Genomic DNA, 14,253 nt, shown 5'->3' with positions numbered 1-14,253 from the left:
ATGCTTTATCTTGGCCAGGTCGCAGTTGCAAATGAGAACTTGTTCTCAACTAGCCTASCTGGTTAAATATAGGTAAAATAAAAAATWWTATTTWAAAAATATTTTWAAAATGTATTGGGATTCCATGGGATTGTATGGGATTCCAACTAACTGCTTGTATGGTAGCCTCCGCCAGAAATGCTCCACATGAGACCAGTGTTTACTTTGTTACTAATCTGTTGACCGCTGTACTTTGAAGTCCGACTTTGCATTGGACTATCAAAGTGGGCGATAAAATGTATGACATGCACTTCTGTCCAACCAAAACATTTATGATGTTGATGATAAACTGAAATGGCACATGCCCTTCTTGGCTAAAGGGTACAGTGATGAAAATAAAAGTGAATATTTGTACAGAATTATTATCAATATTAACATTACAAATCGATTAATGTAGGTTAAAAAAATGAATTTGCTCAATTCGCAATAGTTTCCACGTGCAAAAATGATTATTCAACATGTCATTATAAACTTGCTGTTACATTGTAACAACCACCGTGTAATTTAGGCCCATCCCCTTTAAACATTGAGGGACATTCCCTTTAATCCTCTGGTTGACTAGAGCCTGAGACTATTTGCAGCGTTGTCACTGAGGTGTTGCGTTTTTGTCGGTGGTGACATATTTTCATGAAAGGGCTTCAAGTCAGTGAAATATTTGCTCTTTCTGCATAGTGTACGTCTTTGTTCGTGTATAACTTGCTGGGCTTTGCGATGCACCGGTACATCTTCCTTCTGTCCACCGCCCTGACGTTACTGTTCTCCGGACCAGCTCAAGGATACTTCCCCGAAGAACGCTGGAGCCCCGAATCTCCACTTCTTGCCCCCCGGGTCCTCATTGCCCTTGTCTGCCGCAACTCTGAACATTCTCTGCCTTATTTCCTTGGAACTATCGAACGTCTGAATTATCCCAAGGACCGCGTGGCAATTTGGTAAGTGTCTCAGTTTAAATGTGAGGTATGGTCTCTGTTTTATGATGGTATTGCTGTGYCTAGCATGTTCGATAGCTAACGTTACTGTAATTTACAAGGGCAGGGTGTCATATTCCTCGTTACTGGTCAATTTTATTATTTTTAGATGACAGTCGAAAGCAACTTTCCTAGCTCCAACCACATTGTACATATGCAACATCAGAATTACAGCTATCATCACAAAGGTTCCGGAAAGATGAATCCAGTCGAGGTGGGCGCGACTTTCAGTCTTGCACTGTCTGGGAAAGTATTTAGGGGGAAACGGGGTAGTCATTTTCCTGCAACGTCACCATATTCTCGAATTAATTACGTAAAGTGCACTGCATGGTGCATAGTGTTCAATTGAATTGGTCATTGGTTTGGCATTTCTGTTGAGGTAGTAGCAGATACTACTATCCAGTGCCTACGTGGTAATAATTCACCCATTGGAAACACAGAAAGGATAGAGCCCCCTTCTTGTAACTAGCTGAGACCTGTCTATCCGTCTTCTACTGTATTTCTCCTCACCTTGGCCAAGTAGAGCATATCCCCTCAGTCTGCAGACTATTCACTATTCAGATTTATGAATGTGTCGCCCTAAGGGATAGGCAAAATACTGATCAGTTAGTTAAGCTATTAAACTGAGATGATGACTTGATTGTTCCCCATGATGAAAGCGGGGAGGGGACTGTGGATCTTTATATTTTAGCAGTCTAAATGACTGGGTGGTGGGATGGAGGTCAATTGGAGTATTTATTGGTATTAACCTCCAGGTCAGATAAAATACTGTGTCGCCGATTGCTAAACAGTGTACTGATGTTGTTTGGAAGTAAATAAAATAAACAATGACTTGGAACATCTACTACTGATATAGATATATTGTTAGTGAATGAGTTGTGTACAGGCTGACCACATTAGTTTAGATTAACACTTTAACACTCTGATAATGTAGTTAAATGAATGGCATTRAGTTGTTTTAAAGGGTATGAGTGTGATGTGCAAAGGGTAGCAATGTAGTTTACTGTCCGATTAAAAAATAAAAATGTGGTGGGGAGAGTAAGGTTCAACATGCTTGTCCACCTGTGTCTTGTGTGCTACAGTACCAACCCACTGGGCACAGATGTCAATTCAACGTCTGTTCCAAGTCGGTTCAATGTAATTTCATTGAAATTATGTGGAAACAACATTGATTKAACCAGTGTGCCCTGASTGGGAACACTCTCACCCTGTCCTCTCCCGGTGCACTCAAACCTTTCAGGGACATACTTCCAGATGTGAAAGTATATTTAATTTCCTCCCGGTACGGGGATCTCCTATGTGTACACTTGTTGAAAACATTTTCATGGGCCTAATCATAGAATTACGTATAGAATCCCTATTAATTTAATAGGATCCCATAGGCCTAATAGTAAAGATTTGTAATTTAACTTTTAAATGTATTTCATTTTAATGTGACATAAACACAACCAGTCATGATGTTTTCATCTGATTTTCAAACWATTACTTCAAAAGGTTCATGTAAGCTACCTGCGCACGTTACTCAGGGACGGCCTAAGAATTTTGTTAAGGGGGTGCAAAAAAWTCATGTTTTATAGCCTCATTTAGATATTTTTCTACTCTTAATTTCCAACATTTGGTAWGCTATTTATTAGTCAACTTGTCTATAATTAGATACATGTAGCTTCTGTCATTAGTTGATGCTGATGATCTAGAATACAATATAAAGGCTTGCTCACACTGGCGTAGCACACTATAGCACAGCTATACTGAAAAAGTCAGTTCATATAAGGAAATCAGTCAATTGAATAAATGCATTTTTAGTCCCTAATCTATGGATTTCACATGACTGGGAATACAGATATGAATCTGTTGGTCACAGATACCGTGCATTCAGAAAGTATTCAGAACCCTTGACTTTTTCCACATTTTGTTACGTTACAGCTATGGATGCACGATATATCGTGAGCATATCGGAATCGGCCTATATTAGCTAAAAATGCCAACATCGGTAGCGGCCCGATGTCTAGTTTAACACCAYTGTGCAAAACCGATGTCAAAGCTGACGTGCACACCTATATAACGTAGGTACATGACATAATGACGCCACGTAAAATTTTGCGCTACACGTGCAACACAGCATTCCTAACCTAGCCAACAATGTTTGCTGTGTGGATCAAGCAGTCAACAAGTRGAGCAGTCATTTGAAAGAGTAAGAACATTTCAGCGAGACAACTCAAAAGGCAAACTCCAATAACGCCAAGATAATGGAATTCATTGCCCTTGACAATCAACCGTTCTCTGTTGTGGGTGATGTTGGCTTTCGCGACTGGTCGAGCACCAGTACACACTACCAAATGCYCTATTTTTCAGATGTTMCCCTACCGGAGTTACACACTCATAGCGTCACTGCTATTAGCTTCACGACATACTATGYAACGCCGTTTGGGTCTTTGCGTGTCAAAAAAGATACACGTCAAATAACACTATTTGACAATAGCACTATTTGACGCGTTAAATAAGCTTTTAATTCTAGAATGTTGTGTGTTCTGAATTTGCAKGTGCAAGCCAAGCGCCACCGCTGCTATCAGTATGTCACGACTTCTGCCGAAGTCGGTTCCTCTCCTTCTTCGGGCGGTGTTCGGCGGTCGACGTCACTGGTCTTCTAGCCATCGCCGATCCATTTTTCGTTTTCCATTTGTTTTGTCTTGTTTTCCCACACACCTGGTTTTCATTCCCTCATTACGTGTTGTATATTTAACACTCTGTTCCCCCCATGTCTTTGTGTGGAATTGTTTGTTGTAGTGCTTGTGCACATTGTTGTCTGGTGCGCGACGGGTTTTGTACCCATACGTTGTTATTCTGGATGCCGGTGGTTTTGTATATTAAACTGCTCCGGTTATTACCCAGTTCTGCTCTCCTGCGTCTGACTTCTCTGCCACCAGTTACGCACCCCTTACAGAATTCCGCACCAAATCTATGGAGTCAGCAGGAGCAGGTGCCCCTGGTATGGGGGTCGAGGAGCGCGTCCAGGAACACACAMTGATGCTCCACAATCTCGGCGCCGCCATGGACCTCATCGTCCAAGCTATGGACCGCTGGGAGAGACGGGGAGTTCCTCCGGCACCTCCACCAGCACAACAYGGGCCTCCACTACTCGCTCCCCCTGCACCCGGTTCCAGTGGGATTCGCCTCGCCATCCCCGGGGAGTATGATGGGATGGCTGCTCGCTGCCAGGGTTTCCTGCTTCAGTTGGAATTATACCTGGCCACCGTCCACCCGGCTCCTTCGGGCCGTGAAAGGGTGTTCGCCCTCGTCTCCTGCCTCTCGGGGAAAGCCCTGGAGTGGGCCAACGCCGTGTGGGTGGAGGGAGATGCGGTGCTGGACCACTTTGAGGAGTTCACCCGTCGTTTCCGGGCAGTCTTCGACCACCCGACCGAGGGTAGAGCGGCGGGTGAATGTCTTTTCCATCTGCGACAGGGAACGAGGAGCACACAGGAGTTRGCGTTGGACTTTCGGACCCTGGCCGCCGGAGCGGGATGGAACGTCAGGGCCCTGATCGKCCACTATCGTTGCAGTTTGCGCGAGGACGTCCGTCGAGAGTTGGCCTGCAGGGACACCACCCTCACCTTTGACCAGCTGGTGGACCTGTCCATTCGGCTGGATAACCTGCTGGCTACCRGCGGACATCCCCCAGCACCACCGCTCRGATGCCCATGGGAGGTGCTGCGCTCAGGGAGACCGGAYGAGGTTCCGTCTCGTGCACCATCTGTGGCCGCAGAGGTCACACRGCCGGTCGGTGCCGGGATGGTTCCTCTGGGGGTCGAGGCAGCAGGCAGGACACTCTGGCGTCACCCCAGATGAGAAGGCACCATTCTCAKCCAGAGCCCTCTGTTGCACACATGTTTTTGTTTGTTACTTTTCCTGAGTTTTCCCCGCATTCCCAGCATAAGGCGCTCGTCGATTCAGGCGCGGCTGGGAATTTTATAGACAGATCATTTGCACATAGTTTATGGATCCCCATCGTTCGTGTGGCTATGCCCTTCCCAGTTCACGCCTTAGACAGTCGACCATTAGGGTCAGGGTTAATTAGGGAGGCCACCGCTCCTCTGGGCATGGTGACGCAGGGGGGTCACACGGAGAGAATCAATCTCTTTCTCATTGACTCTCCTGCATTTCCCGTGGTGCTAGGCCTACCCTGGTTAGCTTGTCATGACCCCACTGTTTCATGGCAACGGAGGGCTCTCACGGGGTGGTCGCGAGAGTGCTCGGGGAGGTGTTTAGGGGTTTCCGTAGGTGCTACTACGGTGGAAAGTCCAGACCAGGTCTACACCGTGCACATTCCCCCCGAATATGCCGATTTGTCTCTCGCCTTCTCCAAAGAGAAGGCGACTCAATTACCACCCCATCGACAGGGGGTTTGTGCGATAAATCTCCTGGTAGACGCCGCACTTCCCAGGAGTCACGTGTATCCCCTGTCACAGGCGGAGATGGCGGCTATGGAAACATGTCTCCGAATCCCTGCGTCGGGTACATTCGGTCCTCCACTTCACCCACCTCCTCGAGTTTCTTTTTTGTGAAGAAGAAGGAGGGAGGTCTGCGCCCGTGTATTGACTACCAAGGCCTAAATCAGATCACGGTGAGGTACAGTTACCCTCTACCTCTGATCGCCACAGTGATTGAGTCAATGCACGGGTCGCGCTTCTTCACCGAACTAGATCTCAGTAGTGCTTACAACCTGGTGCATATCCGGGGGGGGAGACGAGTGTTCAGTACGACCTCAGGCCATTATGAGTACCTCGTCATGCCGTACGGGTTGATGAATGCTCCATCAGTCTTCCAAGCCTTTGTAGACGAGATTTTCAGGGACCTGCACGGGCAGGGTGTAYTGGTGTATATTGATGACATTCTGATTTACTCCGCTATACGCGCCGAGCARGTGTCCCTGGTGCGCAGGGCGCTGAGGTTTATCCGGGGTTTTGGTCAGGTAGCGGCTCCCATTACCTCARTGCTGAAGGYGGGCCCGGTACGTTTGCAGTGGTCGGCTGAGGAGGACAGGGCTTTTGGTCACCTGAGGGCTCTGTTTACCTCGGCTCCCGTGCTGGCCCTTCCGGATCCCTCTTTGGCATTCATAGTGGAGGTGGACGCGTTRGAGGCTGGGATAGGAGCCGTGCTCTCTCKMCGCTCYGGTACGCCGCCGAAGCTCCGCCCCTGWGCCTTCTTCTCGAGGAATCTCAGCCCGGCGGAGCGAAACTATGACATGGGGGACCAGGAGCTGTTGGCTGTCGTCAAGGCTTTGAAGGCGTGGAGACARTGGCTTGAGGGGGCTAAACACCCTTTTCRCATCTGGACTGACCACCACAATCTGGAGTACATCCGGGCGGCGAGGAGACTGAACCCTCGCCAGGCAAGGTGGGCCATGTTTTTCACCCGTTTTGTTTTCACCCTTTCTTACAGYCCAGGTTCCCAGAACGTGAAGGCAGACGCACTGTCCCGGCTGTATGACACAGAGGAGCGGCCCATGGATCCCACCCCCATACTCCCGGCCTCCTGCCRGGTGGCGCCGGTAGTGTGGAAGCTGGACGCAGACATTGAGCAGCAATGGGGTGCCTGAGGACATAGTGTCTGATCGGGGTCCCCAGTTCACTTCGAGGGTCTGGAGGGCGTTCATGTAACGTCTGGGGGTCTCGATCAGCATTACCTTGGGTTTTCACCCCGAGAGTAACGGGCAGGTGGAGTGAGTTAACCAGGATGTGGGTAGGTTTCTGAGGTCTTATTGCCAGGACCGGCCGGGGGAGTGGGCGGCGTTCGTGCCCTGGGCAGAGATGGCCCAGAACTCGCTCTGCCACTCCTCCACTAACCTCTACCCCCTTCCAGTGTGTACTGGGGTATCAGCCGGTTCTGGCTCCTTGGCATCAGAGTCAGACCGAGGCTCCTGCGGTGGACGACTGGTTCCGGCGCCGGGGAGACATGGAACGCCGCCCATGTTCCCCTTCAGCGCGCGAGTGCTGTGCCAGAAAAGCCAGCGCAGACCGTGCGGGGGACCAGGTCTGGCTCTCGACCCGAAACCTGCCCTCCGCCTGCCCTGCCGGAAGCTGGGTCCGCGGTTTGTGGGGCCATTTAAAGTCCTGAGGAGACTGAACGAGGCAGAGTTACAGGTTACAGCTTCCCCCTGATTACCGTATTAACCCCTCATTCCATGTGTCTCTCCTTAGGCCGGTGGTGGCTGGCCCGCTCCAGGAGTCTGAGGTGCGGGAGGTTCCTCCGCCCCCTCTGGACATCAAGGGGCCATTGACAGAAGTTTACATACAACTAAGTTGACTATGCTTTAAACAGCTTGGAAAATTCCAGAAAATGATGTCATGGCTTTAGAAGCTTCTGATAAGCTAATTTACATTTACATTTAAGTCATTTAGCAGACGCTCTTATCCAGAGCGACTTACAAATTGGTGCATTCACCTTATGATTCCGTGGAACAACCACTTTACAATAGTGCATCTAACTCATTTAAGGGGAGGGGGGGGTTAGGAGGATTACTTTATCCTATCCTAGGTATTCCTTAAAAGGTGGGGTTTCAGGTGTCTCCGGAAGGTGGTGATTGACTCCGCTGACCTGGCGTCGTGAGGGAGTTTGTTCCACCATTGGGGTGCCAGAGCAGCGAACAGTTTTGACTGGGCTGAGCGGGAACTGTACTTCCTCAGAGGTAGGGAGGCGAGCAGGCCAGAGGTGGATGAACGCAGTGCCTTGTTTGGGTGTAGGGCCTGATCAGAGCTGAAGGTACGGAGGTGCCGTTCCCCTCACAGCTCCGTAGGCAAGCACCATGGTCTTGTAGCGGACCGAGCTTCAACTGGAAGCCAGTGGAGAGAGCGGAGGAGCGGGTGACGTGAGAGAACTTGGGAAGGTTGAACACCAGACGGGCTGCGGCGTTCTGGATGAGTTGTAGGGTTTAATGGCACAGGCAGGGAGCCCAGCCAACAGCGAGTTGCAGTAATCCAGACGGGAGATGACAAGTGCCTGGATTAGGACCTGCGCCGCTTCCTGTGTGAGGCAGGGTCGTACTCTGCGAATGTTGTAGAGCATGAACCTACAGGAACGGGTCACCGCCTTGATGTGAGTTGAGAACGACAGGGTGTTGTCCAGGATCACGCCAAGGTTCTTAGCGCTCTGGGAGGAGGACACAATGGAGTTGTCAACCGTGATGGCGAGATCATGGACGGGCAGTCCTTCCCGGGAGGAAGAGAGCTCGTCTTGCCGAGGTTCAGCTTGAGGTGGTGATCCGTCATCCACACTGATATGTCTGCAGACATGCAGAGATGCGATTCGCCACCTGGTTATCAGAGGGGGGAAAGGAGAAGATTAATTGTGTGTCGTCTGCATAGCAATGATAGGAGAGGCCATGTGAGGTATGACAGAGCCAAGTGACTTGGTGTATAGCGAGAATAGGAGAGGGCCTAGAACAGAGCCCTGGGGGACACCAGTGGTGAGAGCACGTGGTGCGGAGACAGATTCTCGCCACGCCACCTGGTAGGAGCGACCTGTCAGGTAGGACGCAATCCAAGCGTGGGCCGCGCCGGAGATGCCCAACTCGGAGAGGGTGGAGAGGAGGATCTGATGGTTCACAGTATCAAAGGCAGCCGATAGGTCTAGAAGGATGAGAGCAGAGGAGAGAGAGTTAGCTTTAGCAGTGCGGAGCGCCTCCGTGACACAGAGAAGAGCAGTCTCAGTTGAATGCTAGTCTTGAAACCTGACTGATTTGGATCAAGAAGGTCATTCTGAGAGAGATAGCAGGAGAGCTGGCCAAGGACGGCACGTTCAGAGTTTTGGAGAGAAAGAAAGAAGGGATACTGGTCTGTAGTTGTTGACATCGGAGGATCGAGTGTAGTTCTTTTCAGAAGGGGTGCAACTCTCGCTCTCTTGAAGACGGAAGGGACGTAGCCAGCGGTCAGGGATGAGTTGATGAGCGAGGTGAGGTAAGGGAGAAGGTCTCCGGAAATGGTCTGGAGAAGAGAGGAGGGGATAGGGTCAAGCGGGCAGGTTGTTGGGCGGCCGGCCGTCACAGACGCGAGATTTCATCTGGAGAGAGAGGGGAGAAAGAGGTCAAAGCACAGGGTAGGGCAGTGTGAGCAGAACCAGCGGTGTCGTTTGACTTAGCAAACGAGGATCGGATGTCGTCGACCTTCTTTTCAAAATGGTTGACGAAGTCATCCGCAGAGAGGGTACACCTCTAATTGACATCATTTGAGTCAATTGGAGGTGTACCTGTGGATATATTTCAAGGCCTACCTTCAAACTCAGTGCCTCTTTGCCTTGACATCATGGGAAAATACAAGAAATCAGCCAAGACTCAGACAAAACAATTGTAGAACCTCGGACAAGTCTGGTTCATCCTCGGGAGCAATTTCGCAAAACACCTGAAGGTAACACGTTCATCTGTACAAACAATAGTACGCAACGTATTAACACCATGGGACCACGCAGCGCGTACCGCTCCGAAAGGAGACGTGTTTCTGTCTCCAAGAGATGAACGTACTTTTGGTGCGAAAGTGCAAATCAATCCAGAACAACAGCAAAGGACCTTGTGAAGATGCTGGAGGAAACGGATACAAAAGTATCTATATCCACAGTTAAAGGAGTCCTATATTGATATAACCTGAAAGGCACTCAGCAAGGAGGAAGCCACTGCTCAAAACCGCCATAAAAAAGCAGACTAGTACGGTTTGCAACTGCACATGGGGACAAAGATCGTATTTTTGAAGAAATTTGTAAGTCGCTCTGGATAAGAGCGTCTGCTAAATGACTTAAATGTAATGTAAAATGTCCTCAGGTCTGATGAAACAAAAATAGAACTGTTTTGGCCATAATGACCATCGTTATGTTTGGAGGAAAAATGGGAACTGCTTGCAAGCCGAAGAACCATCCCAACGTGAAGCACGGGGGTGGCAGCATCAATGTTGTGGGGGTGCTTTGCTGCAGGAGGGCCTGGTGGACTTTCACAAAATAGATGGCTTCATGAGGAAGGAAATATGCGGATATATTGATGCAACATCTCATGACATAGTCAGGAAGTTAAAGCTTGGTTCGCAAATGGGTCTTCCAAATGGCACATGACCAACAGCATACTTCCAAAGTTGTGGCAAAATGGCTTAAGGACCAAAAGCCCTGACCTCAATCCTATAGAAAATTTGTGGGCAGAACTGAAAAGCGTGTGCAAGCAAGAAGGCATACAACATGATCAGTAACACCAGCTCTGTCAAGAGGAATGGGCAAAATTCACCCAACGTATTGTGGGAGCTTGTGAAAGGCTATACGTTTGACCCAATTTAACAATTTAAAGCATGCTAACCGAATACCAATTGAGTGTATGTAAACTTCTGACCCACTGGGAATGTGATGAAAGAAATAAAAGCTGAAATAAATCATTCTCTCTACTATTATTCTGACATTTCACATTCTTAAAGTGGTGATCCTAACTGACCTAACTGACTTGCCTATTTAAAGGTAAAAAATAATAATAATAAAAATAAACTGGAAATTTTTCTAGGATTAAATGTCAGGAATTGTGAAAAACTGAGTTTAAATGTATATGGCTAAGGTGTATGTAAACTTCCGACTTCAATTGTATATTCCTCAGATCCAAAATGAATGGAAAATGTCATTATTGGCATAGGCCTATCTGGATCTACACAACCAATGTCAGAATGACATTTATAGGCTACCCGTGCATATGATTTCTGGAGAGCAGAGGAGGAGTGGATTTGGACTGTACACGAGTTGGAGAGGTCTTGGTTTGTGTAATCAGGAGTTTGATGAGTATGTAAGTAAATCTTGGACAGCTAGAGTGAGGAGACAGGAGTGAACAAACTTAGCAAGGAGCTGCAGTGTTTTCACAGACCAGTGTGACATCAGCAATCCACTTCACACTGAGAAGATAGGACCTGCTTTGGCTGCCTGCTATTAGGACTGGAGAATTATAAGCTGTGCTGTCACACACTGTTGTGCCTAGAGGTTTAGGCCAGACCAGCACTCTGACTCTGTTGCCTGTTTGGAAACAACCCCTAGGCTATATTCTGCATGATTTGGATAGATTAAGGCTAAGCAATATGGGAAGTAGCTCCTCCCTTGGGCCCCATCTAGAAACAGCCCCTAGCTCCTAACCCCTAGGCACTGATCTGGAAGAATTTGACAGGAAGGCCTGCAGACTAAACATGAAGATAGTTAGCTCCTCGTTGCCCTCTGCTTACAGAGTAGCCTACCTAGCCAATCCTCTCAGATCTACATGCCTAAAGGAGGTAGGGGATAGGGGTTGTCTCTTGACGGGGCCTAGGGCTCAGGAGGAGTGATAGGTGTTGTAACTAGAGAACGACCGATATTGTCACACTCTGATCTGTTTCACCTGTCCTTGTGATTGTCGCCACCCCCTCCAGGTGTCGCTTATTTTCTCTGGTGTATTTATCCCTGTCTCTTTGAGCCAGTTGGTCTTGTATGTTTTCAAGTCAACCAGCGTGTTTTCCGTACTCCTTTTCTATTCTCTTTTTGCTTGTCCTCCCGGGTTTTGACCCTTGCCAGTTTTCTGGACTCCATTCCCGCCTTCCTGACCATTCTGCCTGCACTGACCTCGAGCCTGTCTGCCCTTCGGTACCTCCTYGACTCTMAACTGGTTTTGAGCTTTTGCCTTTACACAACCATTCTTTTGCCTACCCCTTTTTGGATTTAATAAACTTCAAAAACTCTTACCATCTGCCTRCTGTGTATGCATCTGMGTCTCGCCTTGTGCCCTTATAGATATGGATATTTGTTTTTTAGCGCCAATTACCCCATTTTGGGGGGCAAAGGAGGCGATGGCGCGATTATTGTTAGTGCTGATATTCATATCCACTTACAATTTTAAACATTTTGATGGACAATATTCCGAGACAGGCAGTGTATATTCGTTAATACATACATTTTAAGAATAACACAATACATTTGACTTTATTTTACCCAATCTAACTACTAACACCTATTTTACTTTGAAAGGTAAATCCTGATAAACTTGGTAAATTTAAGATGGCAATGAGACCTTCTCACATACAGGTGATGCATATTCAATAGGCAGTGTGTGGCATTGGCCATTGAGTTATTGAGCTTGTTTTTGGACTTATCAGTGAGAGAGTAGCTATGGTGGCTAAACGGTAACAAAATCTATATTGTCTCCATTTGGGACTTATATTAGCTACAACTGATCCGGAAATGGGAGCAAGTATCTGTTAGCAGTATTTGAAATTACGTATTTCAATTAGTTTTAAGTATTTTGGAATTGGATTACGACTGGGCTGAACTACACTCCAATGTAATTTTTCAAAATACAAAATACTTTTCTAATGAAAAAATGTTATAGCGGTTTCCACCCTGCGTTGGGTATCACGAAGTCAGATACACCTATGGTGTAGAGTAACAGCGTCTGCTAATTAACTAAATGTATATGTTTAAATGTTTGTTGAGGGAAAAGTAACTTGATACAATTGTGATATGTTGTTGTTCTCACCTGCATTCGGAAAGTATTCAGACCCCTTGACTTTTTCCACGTTTTCTTACGTTACAGCCTTATTTCTAAAATGGATTCAATAAAAAAAATCCTCCTCAATCTTTAACAATACCACATAATGACAAAACGAAAACAGGTTTTTAAAAATGTATTTACGTTTATATATATTTTTTTTTACATAAGTATTCAGACCCTTTTGCTAAGACAAGGAACTTCACTGGACTTTATGCAAACTGGCAATATTATCCCTGAGGCTGCATTTATTGTAGAGGGGGATTTTAACAAAGTAAATTTGAGGAAAAGGCTTCCTAAATTCTATCAGAATATCGACTGTAGCACTCGCGCTGGAAAAACACTCGACCATTGCTACTCCAACTTTCGGGATGCATACTAGGCCCTCCCCCGCCCTCCTTTCGGCAAATCTGACCACGACTCCATTTTGCTCCTCCCTTCCTATAGGCAGAAACTCAAACAGGAAGTACCCGTGCTAAGGACWATTCAATGCTGGTCTGACCAATCGGAATCCACGCTTCAAAATTGTTTTGATCACGCAGACTGGGATATGTTCCGGGTAGCTTRGGAGAATAATATTGACTTGTACACCGAGACGGTTACTGATTTTATCAAGAAGTGTATAGGAGATGTTGTGCCCACTAAAACCTACACTAACCAGAAACCGTGGATAGATGGCAGCATTCAACCCTAAACTGAAGCGCGAACCACCGCATTTAACCATGGCAAGGTGACTGGGAATATGGCAGAATACAAACAGAGTGGTCATTCCCTCCATAAGGCAATCAAACAGGCAAAACGTCAGTACAGAGAAAGTGGAGTCGCAATTCAACGGCTCAGACACGAGACGTATGTGGCAGGGTCTACAGACAATCACGGACTACAAAAGGAAAACCAGCTACGTCGCAGACACRGACGCCTTGCTCCCAGCTACCAAGGACTGTGGGCTCTCCTTCTCCGTGGCCGACATGAGACATTTAAGACATTTAAGACGTGTTAACCCTCGCAAGGCTCCCGGCCCAGACGGCATCCCTAGCCACATRCTCAGAGKATGTGCAAACCAGCTGGCTGGTGTGTTTACYGWCATTCAATCTCTCCCTTTCCCTGTCTGCTGTCCACACATGCTTRAAGATGGCCACCATTGTCCCTGTACCCAAGAATGTAAAGGTAACAGAACTAAATGACTATCGCCTGGTAGCACTCACTTCTGTCATCATTAAGTGCTTTGAGAGACTAGTCAAGGATCATATCACCTCCACCTTACCTGTCACCCTAGACCCACTCCAATTTGCTTACCGCCCCAATAGGTCCACAGACGATGCAATCGGCATCACACTGCACACTGCCCTATCCCATCTGGAAAAGAGGAATACCTATGTAAGAATGCTGCTAATTGACTATAGCTCAGCATTCAACACCATAGTACCCTCCAAGCTCGAGGCCCTGGGTCTGAACCCTGCCCTGTGCAATTGGGTCCTGGACTTCCTGACGGGCCGCCCCCAGGTGGTGAAGGTAGGAAACAACACCTCCACTTCGRYGATCCTCAACACTGYGGCCCCACAAGGGTGCATGCACAGCCRCCTTCCTGTACTCCCTGTTCACCCATGGCTGCGTGGCCATGCACGCCTCCAACTCAATCATCAAGTTTGCAGATGACACAACAGTAGTAGGCTTTATTACCATCAACGATGAGGGCTCTGGTAGTGTGGTGTCAGGAAAATAACCTCACTCAAC

The 14,253-nt window shown here is 47.6% G+C and overlaps 1 protein-coding gene across 1 annotated transcript in view; it reads left to right on the top strand.

Annotated features, from left to right (window-relative positions):
- The first annotated feature begins 593 nt into the window (after window positions 1–593).
- The window catches only part of LOC111980827 (procollagen galactosyltransferase 1), a 38,531-nt gene continuing 24,871 nt past the window's right edge, over window positions 594–14,253 (top strand). Inside the window, exon 1 of the mRNA XM_024011835.2 lies at window positions 594–968. Within this exon, the coding sequence (XP_023867603.1) occupies window positions 751–968 (218 nt within the window). The 5' untranslated portion in view covers window positions 594–750. The remainder of the gene's footprint in view (window positions 969–14,253) is intronic.

Source organism: Salvelinus sp. IW2-2015, linkage group LG20, assembly GCF_002910315.2.
Source record: "Salvelinus sp. IW2-2015 linkage group LG20, ASM291031v2, whole genome shotgun sequence".
NCBI lineage: Eukaryota > Metazoa > Chordata > Actinopteri > Salmoniformes > Salmonidae > Salvelinus > Salvelinus sp. IW2-2015.
The sequence above is the reverse complement of the archived record's forward strand: the minus strand, read 5'-3'. Positions and strand labels throughout refer to the sequence as shown.